At 43.0% G+C, this 21481-nt stretch overlaps 1 protein-coding gene across 1 annotated transcript in view; it reads right to left on the bottom strand.

Moving 5' to 3' along the window:
• Positions 1 to 14934: 14934 nt before the first annotated feature.
• DOCK4 (dedicator of cytokinesis 4) overlaps positions 14935 to 21481 on the bottom strand; it is a 409266-nt gene continuing 402719 nt past the window's right edge. Inside the window, exons 51-52 of the mRNA XM_040644086.1 lie at positions 20696 to 20757; positions 14935 to 17517 (exon numbers count right to left, since the gene is read on the bottom strand). Coding sequence (XP_040500020.1) covers positions 17092 to 17517; positions 20696 to 20757 — 488 coding nt within the window. The 3' untranslated portion in view covers positions 14935 to 17091. The remainder of the gene's footprint in view (positions 17518 to 20695; positions 20758 to 21481) is intronic.

Below are 21481 nucleotides of genomic sequence, written 5' to 3'. Positions count from 1 at the left end.
GTTACTGAATTGCTCTATAACTTCTAATAGTTTGGGAGTGGCTTCTTTTGGGTTTTCCATATAGAGTATCATGTCATCTGCAAAGAGAGACATTTTGACTTCTTCTTTGCCAATTTGAATACCTTTGATCCCTTTTTGTCGTCTGATTGCTGTTGCAAGGACTTCTAGTACTATGTTGAATAATAGTGGCGAGAGTGGGCATCCTTGTCGAGTTCCTGATCTTAAGGGAAAGGCTTCCAGCTTTTCCCCATTGAGAATAATATTTGCAGTAGGCTTTTCATAGATGGCTTTTATGAGATTGAGAAATGTACCTTCTATTCCTACACTCTGAAGGGTTTTAATCAGGAAAGGATGCTGTATTTTGTCAAATGCTTTTTCGGCATCGATTGAGAGGATCATATGGTTCCTGAGTCTTTTCTTGTTGATATGATGTATCACGCTGATTGATTTGCGAATATTGAACCACGCTTGCATCCCAGGTATGAATCCCACTTGATCGTGATGGATAATCCTTTTAATGTACTGTTGGATTCTATTAGCAAGTATCTTGTTGAGGATTTTGGCGTCCATATTCATTAGGGAAATCGGTCTGTAATTCTCCTTTTTGAGGGGGTCTTTGCCTGGTTTGGGGATCAAGGTAATATTGGCCTCATAGAATGAGTTTGGTAGCTTTCCTTCTGTTTCTATTTTTTGAAATAGCTTTAGGAGAATAGGTATTATTTCTTCTTTGAATGTTTGGTAGAATTCCCCAGGAAAACCGTCCGGGCCTGGAGTTTTGTTATTTGGAAGGTTGTTTATCACTGACTCAATTTCTTCATAATTAATTGGCCTGTTTAAGGAATCAATTTCTTCCGGTTTCAATCTTGGTAGTTTATAGGTTTCCAGGAAGGATTCCATCTCTTCCAGATTGCTTAGTTTATTGGCATATAGCTGTTGATAAAAATTTCTAATAATCCTTCCAATTTCAATGGTGTTCGTCGTGACCTCTCCTTTTTCATTCATAATTTTAATAATCTGGGTCCTTTCTCTTTTCTTTTGGATAAGTCTTGCCAGTGGTCTGTCAATTTTATTGATTCTCTCAAAGAACCAGCTTCTAGTCCTGTTGATCTGCTCTACTGTACTTCTGGTTTCTGCTTGATTGATTTCAGCTCTAATTTTGGTCAACTGCTTCCTCGTGCGTGGATTAGGCCTGTCCCTCTGTTGCTGTTCCAGCTTCTTGAGGTGAGAATATAAAAACTGCATTTTAGATTTTTCTATTCTTTTGAGTGAGGCTTGGATGGCTATGTATTTCCCCCTTAGGACTGCCTTTGCAGTATCCCATAGGTTTTGGACTGTTGTATTTTCATTCTCATTGGTCTCCATAAATTGTTTAATTTGATTTTTGATTTCCTGGTTTATCGAGTCATTCCTGAGCAGGATGGTTCTTAGTCTCCAAGTGTTTGAGTTTCTTCCAAATTTTTCCTTGTGGTTGAGTTCCAATTTCAGAGCGTTGTGGTCTGAGAATATGCAGGGGATAATTTCAATCTTTTGGTATCGGTTGAGACCTGTTTTGTGTCCCAGAACATGGTCTATTCTTGAGAATGTTCCATGGGCATTAGAATAGAATGAGTATTCTTTGGTTCTGGGGTGTAGTGTTCTATATATATCTATGAGGTCCAACTCGTCGAGTATGGCATTCAAAGCCTTTGATTCTTTGCTTAGTTTTTGCCAGGGTGTTCTGTCTATTTCTGAGAGTGGAGTGTTGAGGTCCCCTACTATTAATGTATTTTTATTTATATGTCTCTTTATTCTGGTTAAGAGTTGGCTTGTGTATCTTGCTGCTCCCCTGTTGGGGGCATATATATTTATAATTGTCATATCCACTTGTTGAATACTTCCCTTAAGAATAATATAGTGCCCTTCTGCATCTCTAACTATAGTCTGTAGTTTAAAATCCAATTTATCTGATATGAGAATTGCTACCCCAGCTTTCTTTTGAGGTCCATTTGCGTGAAAGATGGTACTCCATCCCCTTACTCTCAGTCTGAATGCATCTTTGGGTTCGAAATGAGTCTCTTGTAGACAGCAAATGGATGGGTCATTTCTTTTTATCCAATCTGCAACCCTGTGGCGTTTTATGGGATGGTTCAAACCATTTACATTAAGACTGATTACTGAGAGATATGATTTTAATAATGCCATGTTGCCAGTAAAGTCTTTGTTTGTATTGGCTGTGACTTTCTGTTCTGTATCACTCTTGGGGCCTTTTTACTTTTATAGAACCCCCCGTAATATCTCCTGTAGGGCTGGTTTCGTGGTTACAAAATTGGTTAGTGACTGGCGATTCTGAAATGTCTTTATTTCTCCATCAATTCTGAATGACAGCCTTGCTGGATAAAGGATCCTTGGCTGCATGTTTTTCTCTGAAAGAGCTTTAAATATGCTCCCCCAACCCTTTCTCTCATTCCAGGTCTGTGTAGACAGGTCTGACGTAATTCTGATGCTTTTGCCTTGGTACGTGAGAAATTTCTTTGCCCTGGCCGCTTTCAATACTGTATCCTTGCATCTAATATTTGCAAATTGCACTATGACATGACATGGCGTAGGTTTGTCGTGGTTGAGCTTGGGAGGGGTCCTCTCTGCCTCTTGGACACGAATGTTTGTTTCCCTCGCTAGATTAGGGAAGTTTTCAGCTACAATTTGTTCAAATATCTCTTCTAGACCTCTGTTTTTCTCCACCCCCTCGGGGATGCCGATGATTCTAATATTGGATCGTTTCATTGAGTCAGTAATCTCCCGTAACCTACATTTGTGGGCATGGATTTTTTTAAGACCATCTTCTATTTTCATTTTTTCCTCTATTAACCCATCCTCCAATTCACTAACCCGTTCCTCTGCTTCTGCGACCCTGGCCGTCAGAGCCTCTAGTTTTGCCTGCATTTGGCTCATAGAATTTTTAATTTCTGTCAGATTCACTCTCATTTCTGTCCTTAGGGATTCTATATTCTCAGTAACCTTTTCGTTAATAGTTTTTTCAATTCTACTCATCATTTTGACCATCGTTACTCTGAATTCCATTTCTGATAATTTGGTTACATCCATATCCATTATTTCTGTGGCAGAGGCCACAGACTCACTGTCTTTTCTTTGCTGGGGGGGGCTTCTCCTTCTTGTCATTCTGATGAAGAGAGGTTGCGGGGTTTCCAGAGCCCAAATTATTGACTGGGTCCCAGGCCGTGCCCCTTGTTTTATAGAGATCTTAGGGATGTGGGCTTCTAGGAGAGGTTGCGGGGTTGTCCAGAGCCCAAATTACTGACTGGGACCCAGGCCGTGCGCCCCTGTTTTATAGGGATCTTAGGGATGTGGGCTTCTTCTTTAAAGATTTTATTTATTTATGTGGCAGAGAGCCAACCAGCGAAAGAGGGAACAGAAGCAGGGGAGTGGGAGAGGAAGAAGCAGGCTCCCAGCGGAGGTGCCCGATGAGGGACTCCTTTCTGGAACGCCGGGATCACGCCCTAAGCCGAAGACAGGTGCTCAGTGACTGTGCCACCCAGGTGCCCCGGGTTGTGGGCTTCTTGATTTTTCAGCCTGCCTTCTGTGTTCTGGGGAGGGGCCTGCTGGGCCGATACTCAGGCAACCCTGTTTGGGTAGAGTCTCCGTGTCTCCTGCAAGGGGGGATGGGGATGGGCACGCTGTGAGCCGGTGTTTCCAGGCTTTTGTTCTCTGGCGGCTTTCCCTGGCGGTTTGCTGTGCCTCTTCTGAGAGTCAGAGCAGCAGTGGCCGAATCTCAGCCTCTGTCTCAGAACAGAGGGATTGGGGACTGTTCTCCACTGATGTTCTGGCCACTTTAACTCTGTTACTGGTGGTGCTGCTAAACCCTGCAGAGTCCCGGGATGTGCGCCCCATACCCAGTGTCCCAGCCCTCAGTTCCAGGGCCGGTGGGTCTCTGTCCTTTGTGTTTCTAACACCGCCAGCTGCCAGCCGCCCCTACGTGCTCCGAAGCTCCGGCCCTCAGTCTGGTGGCGCACGCTCCCCGCTCACGGTCACAGTCTGCTCTCTCACGGGTGCTGGTCTGCATGTCCGCCCGCTCCCCCGTGCAGGTGGCTACCACTTCCCGGCGCCCGAGCGCGGCGGCTCCCTCCCCCTTTTATTTATCTTCCGATATCTGTGCTCGGTTTCACGGCTCCCCGCTTTGTACCTCAATACTCAGCGCTGGAGATGTTCGTTTGTAGAGATCCAGGTGTATCTTCCTGCGTCTCAGGCTGATTCCGTGGATGTTCAGGCTGGTCTGATACCTATCCAGCTTAACTCAGGGGACCGGCTGAAAAAGGGGTCCCCTACTCCTCCTCCATCTTAACTCCTCCCCCGGAATAAGGTTTTAGAAGTACAATTTCTGGGGGCGCCTGGGTGGCACAGCGGTTAAGCGTCTGCCTTCTGCTCAGGGTGTGATCCTGGTGTTCTGGGATCAAGCCCCACATCAGGCTCCTCTGCTATAAGTCTGCTTCTTCCTCTCCCACTCCCCCTGCTTGTGTTCCCTCTCTCGCTGGCTGTCTCTATCTCTGTCAAATAAATAAATAAAATCTTTAAAAAAAAAAAAAGTACAATTTCTGGGTCAAGAGGAGTGTTTAGAGGTACTTTGCCCAATAGCAGAATCACCACGTTTAAATACTTGTCTATTTCTCTTCCTTCCCATTAGTCTGGAACCTCTTTCCAGTTGGAAACATTGTCTTGTTAGTTTCTATGTCCCCAGACTACACTTGGAGTATTACCCCCTCATATCATAGTCAAGCATGTCATAGATTCATGCCATTTAGCTGAGTGCCCTTTTCAAAAATAAGGAAACCCAAAACAGGGCTTGAGGATCATCAACCAGGCAAACTTGAGTTCCAATGTTTTCAAGAAAACCAGCCTAACAGCATGACAAGCACAGTGTTGGAACCTATGTGTTGAACGGGATATACAGCGTATGAAGTCAGCATTTATGGGCTGTGCCACTAACTTCGTGATGAATCACTTATTCATGTCCATAATGGCATTTCTTGTGATGTTATTCCACAGCTAATATACATATCTTCATTATTCTCAATTAACAAATTCCTGGAACATAGGGACAATTATATTTCTTTACCTATAAATTTGTGTTCTAAGTAGGCCCTAAATAAATGATTTTCCCAATAAATCTAGTCTTGATAAACTGCTGGGGGAGGGACAGGGACTTGTTCTGCTAATGTTATCAGCCCCTGATAAAGGGCCAGATAAGAGAATTAGCCACTTCCCCACACTGCTTAGATACAGTTGAAGGTGACAGTCTCTGCTCCATGTCACCTGTCCCTCACGGGTGACAGGCAGTGGAGAGGCTTGGCTGAGGCAGCCGGTGGGCTTTGCTAACGGTCAAGTAGGATGCTAAAGACCATTTTAGCGCCTCACGTAAATGTACTTTTGCTGTTGCCACCCAGCCCCCACCCTTCACCCACTCCTCAGCTTGCTCCGGTACTTTCGACTTGAATTCTACAGCGATCAAACACTCAAGGCTCAAGGTTCAAAGGGAACCCCAGGCCTTTAGCCTAAAAAGTTTGTGAAATCACAGCTAAGCATGGTGGAGGTAGAGAAGCAGGAGTAAAACAGGCTGAAATGTACTAAATTACAAAAATGATTACGTAGTAACTGCATCCTACTGAATACCGGAGGCCAAGGTGGTGACGGCTCCACTCATTCCTGTAAAATGGTGTGACTCTTGCCTAGAAGAGTATCCCAACTAGTTTCTGTAATTGTCCCATCCCATTTCCTCAGGAGAGCTGGATGGCCCTGGGCCCTAGTCCCTCCCGCACACCGTGCACCAGCCAGGGGTGGGGCTGCTGCCTCTACTTCTTTTCCTCTGCTTCCCAGACTTGGGGGTTCCATGAAACAGGACAAGGGGGTGGGGGGAAGGGGAGGGTGGGAGAGAGTTGTAAGGTTGTTATCTTTTACTTGTGCAAGTAAAGATACTCGGGATGGGGGCGCCTGGGTGGCTCGTTGGTTAAGCGTCTGCCTTCGGCTCAGGTCATGATCTCGGGCTCCCTGCTCAGTGGGGAGTCTGCTTCTCCCTTTGCCGTTCTCCCCGCTCATGCTCTCTCTCTCTAATAAATAAATAAATATTTAAAAAAAAAGATATTTGGGATGACTCTGGCATCCACTATCACTGACTGTACAAAGATTCAGAACATGGCGACACCCTCAAAGAAGAGAGAATAAAGTTCTCCCCAAGTTCGGACAGCTGGAAATCTAAGCCAATATAGATAACTAAATCCTCTTATTGTTTCTCTTCTCATGAAAAATGTGTGAAAGAACTTTCTAACGGAGCAACGTTGGCATTCAGGAAACCCCCTCAGTCTATGCCTGCACATTTTCCACTTTCCCAAGCACAGGCCTGGAAGCCTTTTTCTTTCTAGCCTGTTGTTCTGGGTCTCCTGCTCCTCACCCCAAGCACTTGGCCTTCTCTGCTTACACTCATCCTTTTCTTTCTCGGATTCTTCCTCCTGCTATCCTTTCTCTTTGACCCCATGCAGCGGTGTGATTCCGTTGTGAGCCAACCCCTTTTTCTTACCTCTTAGCTCTACTTCTCCCCGCCCTAGTATGTTACATGCCGCCGGGTCTAATTACAGTGCCTTCCCAGGGACCCGGGCTGGGAAGGGGAGGAAGCCTCTACTCCTTGGGGTGGAGGATCAGTCCATCCCATTCAGTTCTGAGAAGACCAGCAAAGTTGACCAGATCCATGCCTGAGGCTGCTCCTGCCTTCTTGCCCAGGATTGTCCCACTTTTAGAAAATACTCCGAGTTGGCTGTTCCTTGGCTGCCTTCTCTCTCTCTCTTTTTTTGGTAAATTATTTTAAAAACTAAAAATAAAAAATAAAGGCAAATTGTCCCCATAACTTCACTGTTTTAAACAACTTTTATCGGTTTGGTATATTGCTTAAAAGTATGCCCTGAAAAAAAATGTTCTGTTGGTGGGATGTAAATTGGTGCAGCCACTGTGGAAAACAGTACGGAGGTTCCTGAAAAAACTTAAAAATAGGAATGCCGTACAATCTGGTAACTCCACTACTGGGTATTTACCCAAAGAAAACAAAAACAATAATTTGAAAAGATATATGCACCCCTATGTTCACTGCAGCATTATTTATAATAGCCAAGATATGGAAGTAACCAAGGTGTCCATCCAAAGATGAACGGTTAAAGGAGATGTGCCATCTGTACACGACATAGTATTACTCAGCCTTAAAGAACAATGAGCTCTTACATTTGTGACAATATGGATGGACCCAGAGGGTATATTGCTAAGTGAAATAAGTCAGAGACAAATACCATCTGATTTCACTTATATGTGGAATCCAGAAAACAAAGCAAAAAAAGAAACAGACCCATAAATACATAGAACAAACTGATGATGGCCAGAGGAGAGGGGCGTGGGGTGGATGGGCAAAAGGGAGTGGAGAGAGATACAGGCATCCGGTTGTGGAATGAATAAGTTATGGGAATAAAAGGAACAGCATAGGGAATACAGTCCACAGTATTGTAATAGGCTGTATGGTAACAGATGGTAGCTATACTTCTGGTGAACATAACACACAGAGATAGTGGATCACCATGTTATACACCTGAAACTAACGTAACTTTGTCAACTATATTTCAATTTATTTATAACCGATGAGGTTGTAGAATATAGGTGAGGTTCGGTGGGGTGGAGTCCGGAGCCAACGACCAAGAAGAATTCTTGAGACGTCTTTGGTGCAAAATTGGTGGTTTATTAAAGCATGGGGACGGGACCCATGGGCAGAAAGAGCTGCTGCCCTGGGTTGTGAGGGGTGGCTGATTATATACTACGGGGTTGGGGGAAGGTAAGGAAAAAGGGAGGTTTCAAAAGGATTTTCAGATGTTAAAGAAGACTCACAGGATACCAGAGGCCTTGCCATTGTCAGGTTAAGGTGGCTTTCCCCTCTAGTAAGGCATTCACATGAAGATAGTTGGGAACTTCCTGGAGGCTGCAGATTATAAGGACATTTAATTGTATACATTTCCTTCCAGAAGCTAGGTTATTGATAGAAATGCTTTGTTCTTGCAGACTGCTAAGACATTTGTAAACTGAGGGAGACTCAAGTCTTGCAGGATTGTGGTCTTTATGGGTTAACTATTTCTTTTTGCTTTAGGGCAGCCAGGAGTGCCTGAGGAATGTCACGTACATCGCATGGGGGGGGGGTTGCGGGGTGTCAGTTTCTGCTTTGTCCTCAGCTTGCCTTCTGTTTCCTCATCAATAACTATATTTCAGTTTAAAAAATAAATTCCTATAATCGTAGTGTGCATATATTTTAAACCTTTTTTCATTTCATACATTATTAGGGTTTTCTCTTTGTTATCAGTTTTCAAAAATATTTTTAAAAAGTAGTGTGTACCATTCCATTGATTGGATGTGTTCTATTTTATGTAATTATCTCTATACTAATATTTCTATGACTTGGTATTTTTGCCTGCTGTTTCTCCATATATGTATGTCCCATTTCGAAATACTTTTTCAGCAAAAATTTCCAGTAATGAAGTTATGGCTCAAAGGACATGATCATTTTTTAGACTCTTGATCCACATTAACAAATTGTATTTGGAAAGGTTATCCTAATTTAGTGCCACCGGATCTATCAATGGATACAACTTTTACCATATTCTTCCCAGAATTGAGTGCTATCATTTTATACATGTAGCTGATTCCATAAGCAACGAACGTTACTTTGTTTTATTTTTCAATTAGTAGTTTTGTTAATTTCCCATATTTGTTTACTAACCTTTTATATTTATTTGCCTGTTAACATATTTTCTCCCTTCCTTTCTGATACTTGTGCATCTTAACAGTGTCTTCGTTATGATTTTTAAAAATCAATACGTATGACTTCTTTATAAAGATATTAACATTGTCAGAGCAAATTTGTTCTTTTGTCTTGGCTATATTTTTCTTTGACTTATATAAGTTATGAAATTTGATACTGTGAAGTTGGCCAACTTTTTGTATATTCTTGGGCTTAGAAAGTTGCCTTAACAGAAGGAATAAAAAGGTGAGAAAGACAGAGAAGCAAAGTTCTCCTGCTGCCTGGGGCTCATGTTCAATTGTATTTCTTCTTGGTTTCGGGGCCCAGGGATCCGACCACTGTGATAAATGCGGTCAAAGGTCACCGCTAGATTCCCTCTTGCTTCCTCATGGGTAAGAAAGGGTCTGGAGGAGGGAGGTAATGGTATCAGCTCTGGTGGGGAGCTTGATCCTGACGAGGAGAGCATCTCTTCCCCTGGGCTGGGAATAAGGATCCGGGATGCGTGTGGGTGGTCAGGCAAGAGTTTGAACTATCATGAGGGGAGAGACCATGGGTGTAACAGGAGACCTCCACCAAATATCTTCGCTCTAGACCTGAAACCCACGTAACACTCACTGTGTATTTACTGTTTTTTCCCCTCTTGGACTGAAATAATCTGGGACTGTTGATTGTTATTTGCAAGTAAGTTACACCCAGACCTATGTGTGCATTTATCAGAATGAGAAAACCCATGTAACAGACACAATAGAAACCTGTACACTGGTGAAACTTGTGGAGCCCTTTCAGAATCCTGTGTGAAATTGTTGCTGCTGGCTGCTTAGCGCGGCCGCTAAGGAACAGAGAGGAGCCTGGCTCTAAATCAATTGCAAATGACTTAAGGAACGTGATCAAAATGTGTTTGTGTTCCTGCCAATCACTTCTGCTCCAAGACGAGTTTCGTATGGGTCCAGAAACTCCTCCCCTTTGCTACCTGCCACCTTCCTTTAAGTGGACACCTGGTTGCAAACTCCATATGGGCTTCTCAAAGAGTTCTAGATCCTAATCAGCAATGTCATAGAAAGGAGGGGAAAAATCAGCCAGGCAACATGAAACCAGTGTGGTGGTATCTGAATATTTTAGAATGTTTTTTTCAGTCTCTTAAAAATGTATCACCATCATATATGCATATGGTCTCTACAAAGGAGAAAGGATTCCCCTACAATATTTCCGTTCCCAGCCATTTTCACTCCCCAGAGACAATTATTTAAATTTTAAAAGTTATTTCTTGGGGCGCCTGGGTGGCTCAGTCGTTTAAGCATCTGCCTTCGGGTCAGGTCATGAACTCAAGGGTCCTGGGATTGAGTCCTGCAGCGGGCTCTCTGCTAGGTGTCAAGCCTGCTTCTCCCTCTCCCTCTGCCTCTGTGATCTCTCTCTCTCTCTCTCTCTCAAATAAATAAATAGAATCTTTAAAAAAAAAGTTATTGCTTAATGTTTGTCCTGACATCTCTAAATTAAAAAGTACCTTAAAATGCTGTCTTCTGTCTTTAAATTTTAAGCATCTTCTATTAAAGGGCAGGCTGCCCCAAATGTGCTACTTTGACATATTGATTACTTCAAATAAAACTTATTAAAGAGACAGTCTGTGTAAGAAGGACATTCAGACCCTCCTCTGTTCCCCTGAAAGCCACAGATAAATCTCCCATGTGAAAGGTACCCTTCCTGTACCAGGAGGTAAAGAGACATCCTTATCACCAAAGATAGGGAATTTAGAGCCGAGAAGGCTATATAAACAACCCTAGTTCCTTTTTACTAATTTACCACCCCAGTCCAAATTCCGTTTAGAATTCTTTACCAACCGAAGCTCCCAAAGTTAAGTTTTCTTTGTCCTGTCAATTCCTCACAGATTTATCGTCTCTATGTTTAAAACGTATAAACGCTGCCTGCATTGGTCATTCTTTAGGTCTCAATTGCATAATTGTGGACATCCATGTTCATGTAATAAAACTTTGGTTTATTTTCTCCTGCTAATCTGTCTCATGTAAATTTAATTGGTAGCCCAGTTAGAAGAACTGGACCAAGGAAAATTTCTTCCTCCCCTTCACCTGACATAGTCAGCAGGATAAACTTCCACTGGACATTGGCTCTGAGATTCTGCGGCTTGGTGATCTTGGGACCTATGACATAAAAGCAGAAGGTAAGACGTCTTATGTCAGCCTCCTGAAATCTCTGTGGGGTCAGATGGAGTAGGAGGGGTGAGGTTTTTGTTCTCTCTAGACTTAAAGTACCAGAACTAGTTCCTTGGGCTTAAGGACCCTTGCTAAAAATTTGGTTGAGTACTCTTGGGTTACTGATCCATTTCCTCCCAGAGATGGTCTTTGTTTTTCTTTGCCCATCTTTTATGCCATTCGTCATTAAAACAAAAACAAAAGCCACCATAGGGCAGAATGCAGGCATGGACCCTATAAGCTGACCGTTCAGACTGGCTTCACAGACAGGTGAATTCAATGATTCTCATCAGACCAGTGTCTATTTAGACAAACTTTGTTGTGGGTTAATGAGCATATGAGGTAAAGGCTATTGCTATGGGACACATTGGAAACTAAAGCTAGAGTTGGTGGGCATGAATCGAGCATTTAAAAGCTATTAGCATTCATCACACCACCCAAAGGCTCCCGTGTTAGGGTAGGTTGGTCACAGAATGGGTTAGATTGACAGCATGTCACCAGGAAACCTCAAAAAAAGTCCTGTGCAATGAAATACATTATAAAACACACAATCTCTAAGCCTGTGGCACATCCCTCCTAGGTATTAGCATGGCTCCGAGAGACCCAAGGCTGAGCTAAAGTTGTTAATGTGCACATAAGAAAAATCAGATGAGGTTTTCCCTTTCATCTTGTTCTGTGTCAAAGAGCTTGACTTTGTGACCAGTGAGAATATTTCCTGTGGTCTTCACCATCGGGGAGGGTGCCCTTACCAGGATGCACCGGGGTGGCCACAGTCAACTGAAATAGGGATCTGAGCCACGTAGTAACAAGCAGCAGTCTTTGTCCAGCCCTGCCCACTCTTGGGAATCTGTTGTAAGAGATGCCAGCCCGTGGGAGACCTTTGTGAGCTCAGCCTTTGTTTCTTGTTGGTGCTGGCAAGTCCCATTCCAGCAGGGCCTGCCTGGTGTCACAGATCGGCAGGGCTGTGCCTGGAGGTGTCTCCCATTTGTGGGAGCCTGGAGAGACCATATATTCTTACCACCTGTGCAACGATGGGCTTTGCTCTCTTACACTATTTTTGGGAGTAACCTTTTGGAACATAGAGAAAATGATTTTTTTATGTCTCACACAGACTTAATTCTTAGCCTAGAAGAACAGAAACTAGGACTAAGGAAAATTTCTTCCTCCCCTAACCCCAGTCTAATTATATTATAATTTGGAATTAGATCAGCACATCGGTTGTACTTTTCCATGGCTATGTGAATATTATATGTAGCGGATGCACACGGTATACTATAATTAGATTCACTTTCATAAAATCTTTTTGTTCTCTGGAGTTAACTTCACTTTTTTGTTTCCAGTTGCACAGCTTTCCAGAAAGCCATCTCCTCCATCCCTCAACACTCTTACAAAGTAAGGACTTACTCTTCAGTAAGTTCAAACACTCCAGACTTTTTATCAGCCTCATCTTCTTGGGGACAGTTCACTCAGCGGACTGTGGCATTTACTACAGCCGTTCAGGTCACTATTCTCACTTCTAGGTTTTTGATTCCTTCACTGATTGCGAATGACAGAGGTAAACTGGATAAGTGAGGTTGTACTTGTGTTCAGAATGCTAAGGATTTTCTAGTATTCGATACAGAGGATTTTCCTAGCAATCTCTTCTCTGGGATAAAGTATTTTCAGTAGGTGCCGTGTTAAGTATCAGCATTAGCTTGTTACTTTTCTGTCTTCTCCTCTCTTTTTCATTTCCTTTGTAAGGATATCAATTTCCTTAGCACAAGATTCTGTAAAAGACTTATTAACATTTTTTCAAATTTTGGGTAAGGCAGCAATATTTTCTTCCCACATAGCACAAAATACTGCATCAATAGCCAGTCTTGGAAAGATATTGCTGGTGGCATTAAAATTGGTACAACACTTTTGGGAATAAATTTGCCAATATGCAAAAGAACGATAAAAATCATCATTTCTCTGCCTTTGCAATTTCAGTGTAGGAATACGTTGTAAGGAAATAATCCAAACATGGAAAAAGCTGTATATAAGAAGAGTCAAAATGGTGTTATTTGTAGGAGCAAGAACTTGGAAACAATATAATGTCATTTATCAGGGGAATGGCTCAATGAATTATGGAATATATACTCTGCCTCTACATATGTTACGTGCAAATACATACTACAAATAAAGACAAAATAAGGATAACTTGTCCAGGTGTACCGTGATTGCAACTGTATAAAACATACACGCTGAGAACTGAAACTACCCCATACTACTGTTGTCTCCATAGTCCAATGTTCATTAGCATAAGTTTATGAGGAATCTCTTGGAGAGGCAAATAACTTTACTGTTCATAACAGGAACTTCTCAACAGAGCGTATCAAATCATCAGTAGAAAGCATCAACTGACAGTTAATACCCTAAGACTTTTGGAACCCCTTAACCCTAAATTCTCGCCTTGCTATTTCCATCAATTCTAAACAAGTATGATGTTTACCCAGTCTTAAACAATGCCTGCTCATTGAAAGTTCCACCTTAAACAAAACTCCAAAATATCCCTAAAATCTGGTCTTGCCCTTCCCTCCCTGAGACAGGACTAAAGCTCTGTTGAGGTGTGGTACTCTCACTAGTGGCAACGAGTCGGCCCTGTAGTAGCAACAGCTTCTGTTGGTGATACTTGGGGAACCACACTCAACAGTGCAGAAAAACTAGGTGATAAATATATGTAAAAAAAAAAAAATAAGTGTAAAAATAGTTCTGTTAGGGTATTGGAATTTGGCCAGTTTTTCAAGTCTTTTTTATGGTATTCTTACGTGATGAGGGCAAGGCTTATTTCAATGAATAGCCAAGAATTCATTTTGGTACAGCCACGTTTTAATATGTAAAGATCAAATAGAGGTAAAGCTGTGCAACTTGTTATTCTCTTCGTTGTGCTTTGTAGAACAATCAATAACAATCCAGAGAGAAGACGACTTAGGTAGGAAGCAGAGCTATTCATATTGTAATTATGCTTGTAGAATCGAAATACGGGCTCCGTTATAATGGAAATGATCCAAAAATGCTCTAAAATCACTTAGTTAATGTTGAGAAACAATCAGGAGGACATTGACTATGGCCTTTAAACGGGTTTTGGTATTTAATGGGAGGGAGGCTTTAGACAATGGCTTGCTTATTAGCATTGAGTTACATAAATGTTGTAACCCTAACACAGCATAGACACCTCTCACAAAATTAAACGCCAGCTTCTAGTAACAGAAATCTTGTAGTCGATGGGTTTTCCAGTGTTTGTCAAGTATGTATTCCCATCTTTTTATGAAAATCAGGGAGAAAAGCCGGCCTCCGGATAGTTTGTCAGAGCTGACAAAGGCAGTTATTCCTTTGTACCCCTGGCAGTTATCTGTCTTGTGTCAAGTTTTTCAATGTAAAGAAACCTGGATGGTTTTAATTAAAAAAAATTTTTTTGAGAGAGCACGTGCACAGGCACACCAGCGTGGGGGGGGGGGGGGCAAGAGGGAGGGACAGAGGGGAAGGGGGAGAAAGATCCCAAGCAGGCTCCATGCCCAGCATGGAGTCCCACGGGATGGAGGGGGGCAGGGATGCGGGATGGATTCAGGACCCCAAGACCATGACCTGAGCCAAAAACCAAGAGTTGGACAATCAACCCAACTGACTGAGCCACCCAGGCACCTCGATGGCTTGACTTTTTAAAACAGCTCCGGTTAGGTTAATTAACAGTCTACCACCCAGGTAAATCTTACTTCTCTACTGGTAGTAACCAATACCATTACTTTTTCAACTTTTTTTCTCTCTCTAAGGCATAAATAAGCTTTGTTGGGAGAAGTGCCATCAACCAAGGCAAGACAACACCAAGACAGGATCTATCAACAAAGGAGTCTGTTTCAGGTAAAGATACACTGATTACAGGAATAAAGACAGTTATATTAAGATTAATCAGGTAATTTTATTAAATATTTACCATTCAGCAGCAACCAACATGAACATCTGAGCTAACAGAATTTTTTAAAATGTTCTGCTATATAGCTGCTTCAGAAATACACGCACATGATAAATTGAACTGTTCATAGCCAAAAAAACTTTTTTAAAAAAATGGCTTCAAGAGCAAATAACACTGATTTATACAGTGCCCAAGCACTAGTCAACAGTCTATTAAATTACAAAGGAAAAGGAAATCAAAGAAGCTTTGTTACCTTATGCATGTCAACTTATTTAAATGGAAGGCTTTACTTCTTTAAAGCAACAGGAATATGGAGCTTCCTATGTGTATGTGTGTGTATATATTTCTAAGAATGTGATTACAAACACAAAGTGTTATCATCAAAAGCAAAAGCTAGTTCCAGAAATTTCCGACTGCCAAACTTGCAAGATACAAAGCTAAAATTCATGTTCCTTTTCTCAATAGTGAATACTTCCACTAAACATAAATATTTTAACATATATTAATTTTTCTGACATTCAAAATTGTAAAGTCAATATGGCAGAATTATTGTTAAAAGCACATATGTACAAATATTCTTTCTCCATACATAAAGTATTTGGCATAATTATAACAATCATACTGCATCCACAACTGTTTGCTTTCATTTTTACTTTTTTTTTTACACATAATGGTATCTCTTATTAAAATTAACCAGTTATGTACAAAAATACTTGAACATTTATTATAGAAAACCTCTATAACCAGCCTCAACAGCATATACCTGCTGAATGGTTTCATTAAGAGAATATAAAAAAGTGGTCACTGCCTTCCAGGTAAGCTATCAACAAAAACAAACACGGTTAAACTAAAATGAGCTTCCCAACAAAAGAGGGAAAATATTTAACGGTATGATTTAAAATACAGTTCATATTTATTGTCAATTGAGTGTTATAAACAGTCAGTAAAAGAAAAAAACAAAGATACAAAATACATTACTACATACAAGGTGCTTTTTTCACACTCCTGCAACTGTGGCGTCAGCATCCTTACCTAGGTCTGAGATGCTGGGTGGCATATACTCAAGCCAGAGGGGTCTACGGCCATCTCACCCTTCAGAAAACAGGATCAGCTCAGAAGACAAGCTCCGGTAGGAGCTTGGAGAGTTGTGAAGAATTTTCTATTTGGTGCAGAATTGAAAGTTAATGCCCTTACCTCTTCAAAGTCCTTTTGCCATTTAATCATGCTAATGTATTTTCTCTAAGGTTTTTTTTCTTCATTTACGCTACTGATTTAATACTGTCCTGTATTGATTCCTGAATTCTTGTTAGTGGGACACATTAATTTGTGCCTATTTAACACGTGAACATCTGCTCTTCTTCAATGACAAATGCTGCAGAGGAAACTACCAAGTACAGAAGCACAAGATTCAAGTAAACATTTCTCCCGGGGTCTTTTGCTTAATCTAGCCGCTTGGAACTCTGAAACCTTGAAAAGAAATACAGTAGATACCATGATGTCAGGGTACTAAAGGATTTGCCAACGGATTCACAGAGTTTTAAAGTAGACAGTGGTCAAATGTCAAAAGCAACCTTAAAGAATTATTTTGTGTCAAGAACAAAATAACCTGCAGTCCTACTCCTTGCAACCCCTTAAGTATATTGTCTAAGTAGCCTGCTTTACCTCGTAATTCTGTTGATGGGCACTGATCAGTCTGTTCACGGACAGAGCCAGTAATCTCCCCTTATTTACAGAAGTCTTCTAAAGTAAGGACCATTGCGTTAGGATGTGCATTGACTTGGTAAGCTTTCTCGGAGTATCAAGTATTCAGTAAAAAAAAGTATACAACATCACGCGCCGTATTGTTGGACAATACCCTATTGGTTTTAAGATGAAACTATATAAAAAAGATGAACGTAAAAAGATACAAAAGAAGTCTCCAACACTATTTACCACTTTCAAACGAGAGACGTTGTAAGGAAAGTCAGCCATACTTCATGTAACATCTGGCGCTTGAGATCAATAACTTTTAATACTGTGCAACATATTAATAAGCAAGTTTTAATTCCATTCATTGAAAGACAAATCTGAGTAAGTTATTAAAGTGCCTACGCTAAATCTCTCCTCGTCATACTGCCTATTCTCTTGTAAAAGGCCAGGGCTCGGACTCATAACTGCGAGACCTTGCGGGGCAGGGGCCGCGGCCGCGGGCCGGGCTCAGTCCTCCGGGTCCCGTTCTCCAGGTGGCCGGGCCGCGCCGCCAGCGGCTTGGGGGGCAGCGCGGGCGGCTCGGCCGTGACCGGGATGGAGAGGCTGTGAGGTAGCGGCACGGGCCGCCGCAGAGTCCGCTCGTACACGCTGTAGGGCGGCGGCGTCTTGCTCTCCTTGCGCCCCGGCTCCTCCGGCCCGCTGTAGCTCGGCCCCGGCGCCGACTGTTCGTTCACCTGATTCTCGAAGCCTGAGGTTTCCGAGGTGCTACACCGGCTGAGAGAAGAAATCCCACTGCTGTAGCTGCCCGACAGGACGGGGGAGTTGGAGATCAGGCCTGGCGAGTGGTACTCCACCGGAGACGGGGTGAAAGACTGCACCGAGCCCTGCTCGCAGGGAAGGGGGAGGAGAGAAAGGCCGGAGGGGGAGACACGGCAGAGTCATCAACATAGTCCCGGGCTGCTCTGACCCTCCCAGACCCACGAACTCAAGCCCTCATTCCCCGTGCTCGGAATGGGACCGTTGTGGACACAGGGCCTTGAAAGAGGGGGGTACCTTAAAAGGAGGCCTTCTGGGTGGGCCCTCATGCGATCTGACCTTTGTTCTTACAGGAAGAAATGTGGCACAGAGGCGCGTGCACACAGGGCAAAGGCCGTGTTAAGGCAGAGGGAGAAGGAGGCCATCTGCAAGCCAAGGAGAGGGGCCGCGGGAGAAACCGGGTCTGCAGACACCTTGTTTTTGGATCCTGCAGCCTCCAGAACTGTGAGAAAATCCATTTCCGTTGTTGAAGCTGCCCAGACTGTGGTGCTGGCTTATGGCAGCCCTGCTGCTGGACTAATGCAGACACCCAGCCTCAGATGGCAGGCGGTGTCATTCTCCGCAAACAGCAAGCCGGACCTCCGGCGTGCACCTGCCACTCACTCGGTTCACCTCACTGCCCATTTGACTTTTTATTTCCAGGACAGAAAGAGGCTAAAAGTAATCAGGAAGAACATTCAGAGGTATATAATTAGTCCCATCATTTGAAAGGCGGGCAGCGGCAGAAACAACAGAAAGCTTTGGGAGTGCCATTTTCCTCTTCTAGGTCAGCGGGGCGGGGCTCAGAATGGAGGATAGGCGCCAGGGCCATCTGACAGAGGGGTGGGCCCCCCACCAAAGACCTCAGGAGGAGGAGTGAGGCACCTGAGGCCTGCACCTGGGTTCTCTCCCATTGCACATCCGTGAGCTGCAGAATCGCTACAAAGGCAGCTCTTGGGCTCTAGACTGAAGCGGGGCCTTTTCATCCGGCATGTTTTTACAAAACCTGATGTGGTTACTAATTTTCTAAAATAAGTTTTCTCATAAAACCCCAGAGTTTTGGCATTTGATAAGAAACTAGAAGTTCTAGCAACAATGGCTTGCTTTCTCCTCATGGAGATCTTTTGAACGTGAGCAGGGGCTTTCCCCTAGAGATGGGCATGAATTCTTCAGTTTACTATAGTCTTCACATTGTGTTCTATCAGCTTCCTTCACTCATGTTAGCTCTTTACCCTGCGGGCATCTGAATTTGCTACTTCCCTGCGGGCATCTGAATTTGCTACTTCCCTAACTGGTGTCCTGTGGAAAAGTGATGCTCTGTGAGAGGAGGGTTCTGGGAGAGCATTCAAAGCATAGTAGCATGTTAAAGTCGTACAATCAAGAAAATGAAAAGACGCTGCAGCCCAGGGTTTTCTAAACTTATCTGACCACAGACTGTTTTTTCTTTTATCAGGTCATGGCCTATAAAACTACCTTCTATGGAAAACATTTTGTGAAAGGTTATCGTAGAGTGACTCTACCTTGGTCTCTTTTTTTAAACAAAATAGTGCTGGACACAAATTCATTTAGCAGGAGCCTAAAATTCAGCGTTGCCAATTAAGAGATCCAGATTCACTGCTGTTCACTGTCAACAATTAGACCGCAAGCTTAAAATAAGGCAGGTAAGCTCAGTCTTCCCCACAAGATTAACTCCATCATTTAACTGCTGAAAAGACTAAGTTAAGGCAACAAAGTGCATTCTAGTCATAGCAAAGCTGGTAACTTGGTAGCAGTGTGCCCTCTAATGTAACACAGGAGTCATAACAGAAACATTCCATTCATTTTCTCTCCAAACCTCATTTGTGTAGATACGGCTACAGAGCTACCCTGACCAGCTCTGCAGAGAGAAAGTCTACACCCACTTGCTAAATGGGGCTGTTTGATAGCTACTTGAATATTTTCATCCCTTCAATTCTTTTTACAGAATCAATCTCTAAGACTTGCCGTCTTATTACTACTCTGCAAAATCAAGTTGGGAAATGCAGATGTTAATTGCACAGCAATATGTGGGAGCTCCTTGCGAGTAAGGCTAAATGCAAGACGTGGAAACATCGTGTTGCTTCCTTTCCCATCACTTCAACGTGACAGCCTGTGGCTTCCAGAGCAAATGCAGTCACGTGTACGTTATGATTAACAGCTGCATTGCAGAATGACCAAAAAAACTAGCAAATAATTTGCACTCTCCAGCAAATTTCTACATCAGAAATGTTGGCAATGCAAATGAAATCACACTTCTTTGCAATTTTCTCCATTTTTGGGCTTTTGTTTTCCAGATTCTCAGTTTCTATCAGCAACTATCCTTAGCAACACAGATGCATTGGATCACGACCTTCCCCTATGTGTTTTTAGAAGCTAATTTGTCTTTTTCTTTCACATTAGCTAGAAATACCTCCTCAACAAAAAGGACACAGAGCATGTAAGTCCTCAGTCACTCAGATACAAAAATCATTCTTTTAACACTCACTTCAACCCCATATTTGCCTCTGGTGCAGCAGCTCCGAACACCAATGTCTATAAGTATTGACAATCCTTGCAGCCAGTCTGATTCAATTTGGATAGAGACTAAATATTATTCTTTACCTTCATGAGGGATTTTGTATGTTTAGAGATGTTAAATTGCCTACGTTTACCTATCAATTTAAACGTCTCACCTTTAAAGGCTTTTCAATTTGTTTCCTAGAAATTTTTTTATTCACTTTACTGTCTTGTTTTTCGTGATCAAGTATATATCTCTAACATAAATGAAAATGTTGGTATAAAACATTAAAGGGGAAAAAGTTGGGTTTGACTTTGCCAAATGGTTGAGGCTGCCAGAAGCAAAAAGGCAGAGGGGACCATTTACTAGGCTTGATAAGTGAGTTTTTCAATTTTTCTTTTTTTTCATGTCCATGAAACCAAAAGACCAGACTGAAAACATCCTAGGAAATACAGTGGGACCATATTTCTTTCCTAAATCAGTGTCTACAAAGATTCTAGTCCGTACATTTTCATTGCCACTATTTGGGGAATGAGGCTAATAAGCTGAACACAGATGGCTCCACTGATGGAGGCGACTCCCTGAAAGGAAAGCCTAGTGTTTTCTTACCAATCTTTCTCCATCCCTTCTTTAGATGTTCTTTGCCTGGTCTGTACCTACGAAAGCAGCTCAGTGATATACCAGAGATGAATTGTAAGGAAAGAAGAAATGTGGGGCCAGTCTCTAGCTGGAGTCTAAATATGAGTCTGTACCTTCAACGGAGATCTCCCAGCAGGTGAGGGGGACACCGATGTTGTATGTCTTGCTGGTGAAGCTGTAAACAGAGAGGAATGCTTTGAATTAAGAAAAACCAGAAGGCTGTCTGCACATGCCCTCTGTGTGCAAACCCATACAGACGGTTCAGTGCCTAGAGACCTCCTAGGCAAGGGGGAAGGGGAGAAACTAAAGGATGCCTGTCCCAGACAGACTCGTCACCAAGGACGGCAGCACCAAGACATGGGAGAATTAGTGAAAAGTCACCAGTGCATACATGACGCTATAAAGAAGTGACAGGGACTTGAACTGGTCCCATGTCCCATTTCCCAGAAGTCCAGATGCTTTTCCATTGCCCGATCTGTTTCAAAAGGTGCTTTTAGGTGTGAGGTGCCAGGAAGAAGGCTTTGGAAAATAGCTGCTGACTCTGGTCTGAGCAGCAGTGGGGAGACCCACGCCATCTAGGCAGGTGAGAAGGGGTCCATGAGCATAAATTTACACCAGCCCAATCCCTCTTCACATCCCAGTACTCCCGAAACAGAAAATCCTTGGCCACGTCCAAACAAGTGAGAAGTGTTCCATTTCTCCCCCTTATGCTTGTACTCAGGTCTTCCCTTTGTCCCTGGGGGGTGAGGGGGGGGGCTTGTGGTGCTCTATGGATTTCATCATCATGGCACAGAAGTGCTGTCTCTCTCTTTCTCCCCCCGGGTTTTCGAACCCTACAGCTGGGATGCAGCACGCGACAGCACTGCTCTGTGTGCTCGGAGGTCCAGCCCCTGAAACAC

The sequence above is a fragment of the Ursus maritimus genome, unplaced genomic scaffold (assembly GCF_017311325.1).
Source record: "Ursus maritimus isolate PB19 unplaced genomic scaffold, ASM1731132v1 scaffold_3, whole genome shotgun sequence".
NCBI classification, from domain to species: Eukaryota; Metazoa; Chordata; class Mammalia; order Carnivora; family Ursidae; genus Ursus; species Ursus maritimus.
The sequence above is the reverse complement of the archived record's forward strand: the minus strand, read 5'-3'. Positions and strand labels throughout refer to the sequence as shown.